The sequence below is a fragment of the Myotis brandtii genome, unplaced genomic scaffold (assembly GCF_000412655.1).
Source record: "Myotis brandtii unplaced genomic scaffold, ASM41265v1 scaffold475, whole genome shotgun sequence".
In the NCBI taxonomy this organism is placed as follows: domain Eukaryota; kingdom Metazoa; phylum Chordata; class Mammalia; order Chiroptera; family Vespertilionidae; genus Myotis; species Myotis brandtii.
In genome coordinates this window covers 3118418-3130867 of record NW_005368148.1, presented here as the reverse complement: position 1 = coordinate 3130867, position 12450 = coordinate 3118418, and the positions used below count along the sequence as shown (strand labels likewise).

At 36.9% G+C, this 12450-nt stretch overlaps 1 protein-coding gene across 3 annotated transcripts in view; it reads right to left on the bottom strand.

The window, feature by feature from the left end:
- Nucleotides 1–9651, bottom strand: part of MINPP1 (multiple inositol-polyphosphate phosphatase 1) — a 40597-nt gene extending 30946 nt beyond the window's left edge. The window contains exons 1-3 of one of the 3 annotated variants that reach the window (XR_001364001.1): nucleotides 9412–9651; nucleotides 7848–7945; nucleotides 2508–2641 (exon numbers count right to left, since the gene is read on the bottom strand). Coding sequence is in view for 1 of the 3 variants with exons in the window: in XM_005875934.2 (XP_005875996.1) it covers nucleotides 2508–2641; nucleotides 7848–7945; nucleotides 9412–9607 (428 nt within the window). In the remaining 2 variants the exon portion in view is untranslated. The remainder of the gene's footprint in view (nucleotides 1–2507; nucleotides 2642–7847; nucleotides 7946–9411) is intronic. The other 2 variants (XR_001364002.1, XM_005875934.2) reach the window with 2 other exon arrangements.
- Between the last annotated feature and the right edge of the window lie 2799 nt (nucleotides 9652–12450).

Here is a 12450-nt window from a genome sequence, read left to right as displayed (position 1 = left end):
CCTGGGTGGAGGTCCCCCCCCCCCCCCAGTGCACAAATTTTTGTGCACCGGGCCTCTAGTATATATATAAAAACTCATCAAATTGAACACTTTAAGTATGTGCTGTTTATATCAACTATACCTCAATAGAGCTATTTTTAAAAAATCAAAAATATTAAGGGCTCATATGCTGAGGTTAGTGACAGAAGTTTTCAGTAACCAAGCTCAAAGATTCCTCCCTCCATCAAGCCTTTACCAAACCCCACAGTTCAAATTTATTCTCCTTCAGCACTTTTTTTAGTGGTTTTACAAATATCCTCCAAACCAGACATGAGTTCTTTGAGACAGTACTTTAAATGTATTCACCTTCTGTCTGCGTAAGCTGTGTTAGAGTGGAATGGGAGTAACACTGAAATTTAGGAAAGCACGTAGGAGGCAGGTGCTAAAATCTAGGAGAAGATATTAGCTAGCATAAACTGAGGTGGTAGTGATACCTATGTAATTAGGTAGGTATTACTAATAGGAAAGGAGCAAAGGGAAGGCCAGACATTAAAAGCATGGCCACTGGGCAGCTTGCAGATCACTGGGGATAAAGGAGTCCAACAAAGGGGAGACAGATGCATGTACAGTGAAGCTGGGGTGACTAGGGAAGGTACTTGCCTGTCAGTCAAGCCTGGGGAACCATGGATTGGCTAGAATGGGTGCAGCCAATGCAAGCCTGTGAAAATTTAGGAAGACATAATCCCTAAACAAAGGAATCCTCTCTTATTGCTCTTGGCTCATGGAGCTCTCTTGTACTGATTCTTTACATTTCCCCTGTATGGCCCACAGCCATGCGGACTCCACACACAATGGACTAATGGATTGAAGCTGGGAACACAAGCTAAGCTAGCCTGATGCTGAACTGGAGAGTGCAAATATGGAACAAAAATTCTAGACACTGGCTCTGATTATAGCCCTACTAAAGGCAAAATGGGACTTCTTCCTTGGTGGTACTGAGGGAAATGAAACCTTGGAAACTAAGGGGCTTGAAATAAAACTTTCCACAGAAATAAAACTTCCTACAATATCTCACCCTCCCCCGTGAGTCTCAGAAAATTCATCTTCTTGGGATATCGCAAGAAGCCCACTTCCACTAGCAACATATGGAGATGTGGACCCCCTACTTCCACCAATAGCAGTAGCAGTGATGGGTGAAGAAAAGTGGAAGAGATTGATATAAAACTGGAAACCAAAAGAAAAAAAATCACAATATTAGGAGTAGATGTAGAAGATGAGGGAGACAGGGTAAAAATGATGCATGGGTTTGTGGCTTGGCTGCCTGGGAGGATGATGGTGTCATTGACTAAAACAGGGAATACTAAAGAAAAAGGATTGTGGATAGTCTTTCAATATCTACTGAACATTCCAACTGCATTCCACACTTGTTCATAGGCACTGAGGAGAGAGCGGTGAAATAAACAAAGTTCCAGGTATCACAGACCTATAGTCCACTGAGAATCAAAAAGTATCTTTCCAGAAGCAATTGGCCATTTGAATCTGCATTCAGAGTACATTGCTTTTTACCTCATTTAGTTAGTCTCTTTCAATAACTAGCACTAAAACTGAGGTTAAAATTCTGGTACACTGAGTTAAAATTCCCTGGAACACTGACTTCAGAAAGTTTGCAAAAAGACCAGCAAGAATAGGTTCTGAGGACTTAGAATCTGCATGCATTTCTAAGAACTTTAAAAGATAAAGCTCTCCCATTATAATGGGCTAATTAACCAAATGGCTATTTTATATATTTATTTCAATGCTGCCATCTTATGTTAAAATATGGAACTACACAATCTTAAAAAGCCATACCCATACCCAGTGAAATCTGAAAATACCAGAGATTTGAGAGTCAATGAAAAGTTAGAAAAAGGATAATGAAAGTTATTCAGTGAAAATAAGAAATATTTATAGCAATTAATTTTGGTGTCTGAGGGTATCACTCACAAAAAAAGATCTCATGAGGCAAGCAATTACATTCCAGAATATAAACTTTACTTTGAAAAAGCAGGATAGAAATATACTGATAGAAATAATGGGGAAGGAAAGAGTAGAATAAAATCCAGGTATATCACATTTCTTTATTAAATTCATTGTTTTTCTAATCATAGCTGCTCAAACAGTGGTTAAATAGCAAATCTAGCCCTGGCTGGTTTGGCTCAGAGGATAGAGCCAAATACACAAGCAAAACCTGTTTTTAAAAATAAGCTTAACTGGGCACTCAGAATAAACATCATGCCCTGGCCAGTGTGGCTCAGATGGTTGGAGCATCATCCTGTACTCCGAAAGGCCTCGGGTTTGATTCCCTGTCAGGGCATATGCCTGGTTTTACAGGTTTGGTGCCTGGTCGGGGTATATGCAAGAGGCAACCAATCAATACTTCTCTCTCACATTTATGTTTCTCTCTCTCTCATTCCTCTCTCTCTCTCTCAAACCAATAAACATGTCCTCAGGTGAAGATTAAAAAATAAAATTATTTTTTAAGTTTTTACCTTTTTTTCTGTTCAACTGCTTTGTCCAAGTGCTGAAAGATATCCTGAAACAGGATGCAGCTGGATCGACTATTAATAGTATACCCATATCCTCTTTTCCAATATTGTTTCAGATCATTTAAATATTCTAATACCTAAAAATAAAAATTTCAAAATCATTTTTTAAATCATTACATTTTTATTCATGTAACAGATTCCCTAATTTACACTTACCATTTCAAGTACTTACTAATTGGACCGAAAGATTTATGCCACACATAGATATATGTTGACATATGAATTTAAATTGTGGGAATGTAGAGGACAGCATGCAAAAGCAAGTTAGACCTCACAGCCAAAAGTCCAGCATCCAAAACAGTTCAGAACAGTGGGTTATTACAGACATGTGTTCCTATCTCCTTTCTTCTAAAATTATATTAAGATGATAGCAAAGATATATACAGAAAAATAAAAGATATACATGGAATATTATTACAGTACAGAAAGATGCCAAGATTAGATCAGGAATTTTTAAGAATTTTAGAAAGGTAGAAATCAGACAGAAAATGAGTTACTTTGATTAATGTATTAGTTTGGCAAAAATAAAAGGAATAGAAGTAGGCCAAAAATATGGAGAACTGGTGCTGCTAAAAGTAATGTATATTGTAGTAGATATTCAAAGGGCAAATTGGCAAAATCCATAAAAACATTTATCTCTAAGATCAATTTAATTCCATTTCTAATAAAATAATATTCACAGAGGAACATAAGAGAGAACATACAAGAATGTCTTACAGCACACTGTTTACAGGAATCAAAAAAATATTCCTGAAAATACCTAAATATCATTAATAGATAGAGAGTTAACTAAACTATAGTATTCACATACTATGGAATACTATGCAGTAATTAAAAATTCTACACTGTTGCCCTGGCCAGTGTGACCCAGTTGGTTGGGCATCATACCATACACCAAAAGGTTGCTGCTTCAATTTCTGGTCAGGGCATTGACCCTGGCTCGATTCCTGGTAGGGGACAGGCAGGAGGCAGCCAATTGATGTTTCTCTCTCTCCCACTGGCCTTTCCTCTCTCTCAAAAAAAAAAAAAATTCTATATTTTAGATCTACAAGTACTGACATGGAAGCTCTCCAAGATATACTGCTGAATGAGAAGAGCAAATTAAGAATAAAAATAGTAAAATGACCATTTGTTACTAAAACACATGCAGACACTAGACTGTTTACATTTCTAAGAATGATACAGATTATAAATAGAATAGAAAAGGGTAGAAAGATAGACATCAATTAACAACAGTAATTAATCTCTGTGGAATGGTCTTGAATTGGAGTTGGTGATTAAGGTAGCCTTTCTTTACCTGAAAGTTAAGCTTTGTACTTAAGTATTATTTGATCAGATAAAAACCAAAACTAGAGAATTAAAACCTGTAACCCAATAGAGGTCCATGAGAGCCTATGTAGTAGTTATGAGCCATTCTTCCCAAAAGAACCCCTAAGCAGGTATGTCAAACTTGCGGGCCAGTGGTTCTCAACCTTCTGGCCCTTTAAATACAGTTCCTCATGTTGTGACCCAACCATAAAATTATTTTTGTTGCTACTTCATAACTGCAATGTTGCTACTGTTATGAATCGTAATATAAATATCTGATATGCAGGATGGTCTTAGGCGACCCCTGTGAAAGGGTCATTCGACCACCAAAGGGGTCTCCACCCACAGGTTGAGAACTGCTGCTTGCGGGTGGTAGGCTGAATGCCTCATTTAATGCTGTGAGTTTGACATGCTTGCGAGAGAAACTAAGTACAAGACATAAGTTTAAGAACAAGAGCAGACTAGTGCCATATAACCAAAACAAAACTAAACGTTAAAGAAGCAACTAAATCAGAAAGTTAGCAAAAAGTCCAAAGTAAACATTTTTAAAAAGTAAAAAAAGAAATTAAAATAAATACAAAGTTCTATCAAATCTATTCAGAAAATAAAACAAAAATGGTATCAGAAATGAAACAGTAGTTATAACTGGAATTTTTAAAAAAATCCTATTTGCACTATTAAAACTTTACATCAAAAAGACTTGAGCTTGGCTGGCATGGTTCAATGGTTGAGCGTCGACCTATGAACCAGGTCAAGGTTCGATTTCTGGTCAGGGCACATGCCCGGCTGCAGGCTCGATCCCCAGTGTGAGGTGTGCAGGAGGCAGCTGATCAATGATTCTCTCTCATCATTGATGTTTCTATCTCTCCCTCCCTCTCCCTTCCTCTCTGAAATCAATAAAAATGGTTATATATACCTATATATAGCTACAAATATGGGGCTTTATTAAGACAAGTGTGAAAACTTGAATACTGTATATTAGATAATATGTACTATATATATAATTATAGTTTATTATGGTTATGTAGGAGAATCTTTTTGTTGAGATGCATGCCCAAGTATTTAAGGATGAAGTTTCTTGAGGTTTGCAAAAGAAAAAGATTACATATATGTGGTAGACAGAATAAATGACCCCCAAAGATGTCTATATCCTAATCCCTAGAACCTCTGAATGTTATTTTACATAATAAAAGGGAATTTGTGATTAAGTTAAGGATCTTAAGATGGGAAAATTATCCTAAACTATCTAGGTGGACCCAATATAATCACACAAATCCTTTTAAGTAGACAGGAAGGACAGTCAGAGTAGAAAACATAACCATGGAAGCAGAGGTCAGAATGATACAAGGAGTACAGGTGGCCTCTAGAGACCAGAAAAGGGGTGAGGAACCCTTTTTTGCCAAGGGCCTTTGAATATTTATAACATCATTCACAGGCCATACAAAATTATCAACTTAAAAATTAGCCTGCTATATTTGGTCAAACATTTAATTAACTCACCCCTAATGCCTTGGCAGGGCCGGATGTCCCCCACTCCCACCCTAAAGCCTCCAGAAAAACATAGCCTTCCTGAAACCTTGATTTTAGCCCTATAAAATTCATTTTGGAATTCTGACTTACAGAAGATAATAAATTTGTGTTGTTTTAAACCACTAAGTCTAGGTAACTAATATATGTCGAAAAAAGCAAATGTAGCAAAAGAAAGGTTAACAACTGGTGAATATAGGTGAAGGACACGAACATTCATGGTATTATTCTTACAGTTTCTGTTAGTTGGAAATTTTTCAAAATACGGGAGAGGCATTCATATGCAATAAAGAGATAAAAGGGTAATCTTAAAAAGTAAAAGAGAAAGGCCAGTACAGAATCTTAGTTATAGCGGTGTTCCTGAGTCACCTGATAGTTCCATCCTATATAATAAAAGCATAATATGCAAATCGACCGAAGGGCAGAACGAATGGTCGCTATGATGCACACTGACCACCAGGAGGCAGACACTAAACACAGGAGCTGCTCCCTGGTAGTCAGTGCGCTCCCACAGGGGGAGCACTGCTCAGCCAGACAGCTGGCTAGCCCAGCGACAGTGGTGGGAGCCTCTCCGGTCTCCGCTGCAGGTGGGCAGTAAGGAGCAAGGGGTCCCGGACTGCGAGAAGGTGCACTGGGCCTCTAGTCTCTTAATAGATAAGGAAATTGAGGCACAGAAAGATTAAGTGTTACTTTGACCAACATCTTAACTTCTAGGGTTTTTGTAATATATCAAACTATCTCCCAGAAGAGAAAGAGAAGATGCACAAAAGGAGAGTACAATGTTTAATTGGAAAGGGATTCAAATAGGAAAAGGGAAAGAAATACAAGTAGGTGACACAAAGATGAAGCAGAGGCTGGCTATGATCTGAGATGTACATCTTTACTGCAGGGAGTGGCTTGCACTTAATCCAGAAACTGTCAGTCCTCAGAAGGGACCACATGGAGAGCCACTCAGAACAGGAAACAGGCAGACAGCAGGGGGCAAGATGGGCACATGCCAAATATTCCAACAACTGCAGTAACTTGGGCAAATACGTTATTCTTTTGTTAAAATTCCCTTTTTGCCAACACCTTCAGTCATTTACACAATACTGAAAATTACTTTAATTCTGCTCATTGGCTTTCTTCCCTAGAGCAGTATGTGTAGGGAGAAAAGGGAAATGTACTTTTTTGACACATATATAAATGGTGACCATAAATCTCAGTTTATATCTACACCAGCACACTTATTAATGGTGCTCATTTCACTTTAAAAGTATCCCAATTTAAAAGACAAATTTCATGATCATCCTAAGCAAAGGGCGTAACAAAAGAGGGAACACAAGTAAGTTTCTGAAGTGATGAGTTGTGGACTATTAGAGGAGATAAGAAAGACACTGTGTACCTGGGACAAAGAAAAAGATCATGACACTCAGGATCACAGAGAGAAAATGTAACACACCGATTACTTTTGGAGCTCAGCATCCTAAAGTAATCATCTACTGAGGGCCCTTTCCCCTTCTTCCAACTCAGCCACTGAGCCCTAGTTCCACATTGACACCATACCACATAAAACCTGCTTGCTGGTCTTGTCTTCGAGGAACAAAATAAAGCACTCCTTTACCTTCAAAGATACATTAGTTCTCACCTTAAAAGCCTGCTTCTATCTGGCAAATAGTATACTACTTTTCAAAGTTTGAGGTTAAAATTTGAAGTTAATTTATTTTCATATGGAATACTGAAGGTTTCATATGTATGCAAGGGATGAAGATGATTAAGGTTTCAAAAGTCCATATTCCTTAATGATCCATACATACAAACATCCTATCTCACTATCTCATCCCCAGAATTCTATCCAATGCTGCAATTCTCCATACTTAAAAAAAAAAAAAAAGTAATGCTCTCCTACCTCACCTCTCTGGCTTCTAACATCCCAAAACTGGCCAGAATTTACCTCCCTTAAAGTCACCAGAGGCCTCTCTACAAAGAAGGCATATGACTGAGGAGGAAAAAATATGAAGTAGGCAGAAAGAAATTGTAGATGAATTACTGCCATCACCAGGTGGAACAGAACTCAATTTATCATCCAAACTGTCATAAATGAAACAGACATTTGGAAAACCATTCATCCTCTCTGAGCCTTGGCTTCCTATAAAAAGGAGAATTTAAATTATATTAACTCTATAATCCTCTCCAGCAATAAAATCTGATATTGGGTTAAATTCATTTTTAATTAGGTGGACCTAGAAATCAAATCACAATGGAAGAATGTTTTCCAGAGTTTTATGAACCCAAACTAGTTGTAAGTAGGTAGGCCCTATCTGAACAAGCAATCTCTCTTTTGGTAAGAAAAATTATGAGTTAGTCAAAGATAGTTAATGTTCCCTACTCTGCTTATTTTTTGAGAAGATACTTCAAGCAATAATAAATTATGCAAAAAAGCAAAGAAACTGCAAAATTAACACTTACCATTGCATCATCTGTATCAAAAACATCACACCAAGGCGATTTAACACCTTTAATTGCCAGGTCAAATGAACAGGTGAAAAAAGCTACCTGAATCAAATCTGGGGGGGGAAAGGTAAAATTTGTAGGTTACTACTTTGCAATTTTTCAAAGGCTAAATATCTATAGAATGCCATGTGCAGCACAACTGAAGAAACTGGATAAAGTTAGTTGTCAGTTTCTTCCTGGCTATCAAAGATTAAGGCTAACTCTGTATAATCCAAAGGGGAGGAACTGGAACTGCCAGGAGAAACCATGAGGATATCTAAATTTCAGACCCATTAAACTAAAAAGAATTTGGACTACAATAGCTCCAGCCCCAGGAGTCAGGCTGGATCCCCAGTAGGGGGCGTGCAGGAGGCAAACAATAGATGTGTCTCTCCCTCTCCCCTCCTCGCTCACTAAAAATCAATTTTAAAAATCTAAAAAAAAACCACAAAACAAAGCAAACGAACACCAAAAAAAACTGGCAAGGAATGATTTAAATGCTCAATTCATGACAATGGTTACTTGTGGAAAGAAAAGGAGATGAATGAGATCCTCCAGCAGGACCAAAAGACCTCAATATCCTTAAAGTAACTAACTGAAGCATAATATTAAAATTTGATAAAAATAAGTTGTGGGTATAACAACATTCATTATATTAGCCATTATTATTACATATATGCTTGAATTATTTCCTAATAAAATAAATAATTTTTAAAACTGGCAGGTGACCAACCAATTTGGGGAAAGAGGAAAAATTCAAGTTTAAAATGCTAGCCTAGTCTAGGCATTTTCACTTGTTTGATCCTTTAAACGGTAAGCATTCAGTCTCCATGATTGACAGATTCCTGTCTGCATTTTTTCTCCAACATCTCCTACTTCTTTTGTATGCATATTTGTCAACACCTGCTCTATGCATTATAAATTCCTAAAAAATATATATATTTTTTTTTCTTAACTTCCCATTTCTAAGTGACCATATGTCCTGGTTTTCCACCTGCTTTCCTGGCATAGTTATTAATAATGTCACTTTCACCCTCCAAGTGTCCTAGGTTGCATGATAAACTACAGTCAGCTCATCTCCACTGCAATACCTTATGACAGACATGACTGTCCATTTTCTCAGCATCTCTAAGTTTAAAGCCTAAAGAAAAACAAAAAATCACATTACTGTGCCTTTCACTTTCTAAAACTTACCCCTTTCAAGACATGAACATGTACTTCTGAATTGCTTCAAAAGCACTTTATGAGGAGATAACACAGAAAAAATAATTTTTGTTTTATATATAATGCTGAAAGTTGAAACTTTATATTACCTCTAACCTCAAAAAAATTCCAGAATATAGTAAAAATCCTGTACATTAGCTTACATAAAACTCAAAGAATTTCAATCTAAAAGTAGTTAAGCATGACCGAAAACATATTATTTTCTTACTGTAAAATCAACTGTGGGTCTTTTATTCTTCCATATTTTTTCCATTTTCAGAGTTCAAAAACCATTTAACTACTTCAGAATTCAAATGAAAGATAATAAGCACATTACCTGCATTTAAATTGTTGACTGGCACTTGCAAAGTAGCTGCAACTTTTTTTAAAATGTTCTGCATTTCTGGTCCAGTTTTGAAGGCTTCTACATGATAAAGAGCCGTCTCATTCCTTTCCACTTCAGTTAAAAACTTTTCACAATGATCAAAGAACCTCATTAGTTTATCATTAATTCTTGGAGGTCCACATTCCATGTCTGAAAAGACATAAGCGACAATTTCAAATTATTGAATGTTTTGTTTTGTGTGAAAAGGAACACTAAAAACCTATTTATTCATGTTTGAAATAAGCACACATTATTCAAGAAAGACACAGGGCAAAACTACTCCCATTTGTAATAGTAATTCATGAGTATATGCTAAAAAGACTAAAGAAACAGAGTATCAAAGGTAAAACGTGTTATAACAATACTACACAATAAAGATAATTGAAATGAATGTTTTCTTAAAGCAAAAGTAATTAGCCATAAAAGTCATAAAACGTACAAAAATGTATTATGTAAGTACTGTTTCTGTTAGGCACAGAAAACTTGAAAAACTAAAAATTAGCAAAATTTCTAATTACAAGGTTAGAGATCATTCAACAGATAGAATCTATTTTTCTACTCTAAGCCAAAGTCTAAACAGAACATTTTATTTTCTAAATTAACTTTTCTCAACCCTGTTTACTTCACAAAAGACTATGCTTGGGACAAAAACTACTAACAATGGCACAAAATACATCTACACTTTTGTTTTTCATTGTGCTGGGAGCTTCTGATTTGGTTTGTTTTCTAACTGAAGCTCCCAAAAACTTCCCATTTAAAATTTAACAAGTTATATTATTTCCCCAACTTGGGAACAAGTATGTATTGGAAAAGCATTCATAATCATGCTTCAACCATTGGGGTGAATTTTAATGGAAAAGAACACCAAGTATACTATTTCTGTATATAAAATGAGAAAATTAAATCTAGTTACACTGTTTTGCTTTAGATATGTGTGGAAAAACAAATGTACTAATATGTGTGTGTGTGTGTGTGTGTGTGTGTGTGTGTGTGTATACACACACATATATATCTCCATTTCAGGTCCTGAAATGGATAATTCTACCCACTTTAATTGCATATTAGATTACAATTCTTAAGAAAGCATGTTAACTAGGAAAACAAGTCATCTTTTTGTGATCTCAAAATACAATTTTCCAAGTGGATCTGGATATTTCATCCATGCTATTATCTAATACTGCTGCTCTTTAAACAGAAACAAAGGCATCGTTGTTTCTGTAAGAATACAAAATTTAATTGTGTCCTCCCTCAAAAGCCCAAATGTACACATATTATTATTTACTGTATTACTTTCCATATGAACAACTGTAAACCTACTTTTACCCCACCTTGTATATACTGTGCTATACTAAAGTATATTCTACTTTGAACATTCAGTTAATTTAACTGATTTATGGGGAATTTTCACTCATATTAATAGAAAAGGCCTACCTGTAACTAAAAAGCACAATTCAACAATGACTAATTCCAAGTCAGCCAGATGAATTACCCATAGAGCAATGACATGACACACAATCCATGGAAGAACCCCTTGGCAATGGTTGAACTGTTAAGGATGCTATTGGAGAAATGAGAAACCAGTCTACTTCATTTTTCACTTGGACTTTGAAACTAAATAATGTCTCACCTCAACTCTGACCTTAAAACGGATCAAAAAAGTATTCACACTCAATCATGTCTCCGGCACAAAAATGTTATGTTTTTATTCTTATCCTTAACACTTTTTATCTTCCGGACAGAAAGTATAGCGTCAGTCACCGGTGACTGGGCGCTTAACGTGTTAAGTTACAGACAAACAGAAGTTATTTATATAGTGTAAGGGTTAAGAGACAAGCTCTAGCCAAACCGGTTTGGCTCAGTGGATAGAGCGTCGGCCTGCGGACTGAAAGGTCCCAGGTTCGATTCCGGTCAAGGGCATGTACCTTGGTTGCGGGCACATCCCCAGTAGGAGGTGTGCAGGAGGCAGCTGGTCGATGTTTCTCTCTCATTGATGTTTCTAACTCTCTATCCCTCTCCCTTCCTCTCTGTAAAAAAATCAATAAAATATATTTAAAAAAAAAAAAGAGACAAGCTCTAAATCAGACTTTCTGGGGTCCATACCTAGTTATATGAAATTAGACGAATTATTTAGTGTTTGTTTTTCAATTTCCTCATCGGATAGGGAGAAAATACTATCTACCTCAGCGAGCTGTTGCACACATAGCAGGTATTAAGTGTTTGCTATTAGTACTAACTGTGTCTATTAAACATTTTCGGGGGGGGGCGGGGCGGGGAGCATCATTCCTGGGAAACAGAAGACCTGGGAATCTGGGCCTGAGCCCACAAGGCATATTCTTGGGCTCAGCTGTCCCACCTTTAAATTAAAGGGCCCCACCAGATGATATCTCAAATTTTGCAAAAGAATAAGTAATGGAATAAATTAGTAAAGTACTGCGTGTTACCATGGACCACAGCTACAACGAAGGTCACTCTATAGTACATATAAGAACAAAACAGAAAAAAGCAGAGCAGTAAAGAAAACTTGAGAATATCTTCCTAAAATAGGAGATAGGTCTAGAACCAACATCTGAAAAAGAATGGTAAGTTTAAAAAAAAAATCCAAATAGTATCAGAAACAACGCCTGAGGAAGAAAGTCCTAGAACGTATTTAAATGTGCCCAATTGTAGAACGAGCAGCCGGGGAGGGAAGAAGAGGAGGGTTTGCTGCTCAGAGGGGGCAATTCAATTTTGGGACTGGATGGTCAAAAACGGCCCTGGTCTGTCTCTTTTCCTATTGGATCCCCTAATGTCTACTACAACGTCCTGCACGCAGAAGATGCCATATTCATACCTGATAAATGAACAAATAAATGTATGTATGAGAAGCGAGAGAGCCAAGTCCAAGTCCAGACAAACCATGGGATGGGGTTCAAAAGATGGGGATCGAGAGACAGAGGGAAGTGAGAGGCTGGGATTGGGGAAGTCCAGGATCTGGGGGAGGTCTGAAGGGGA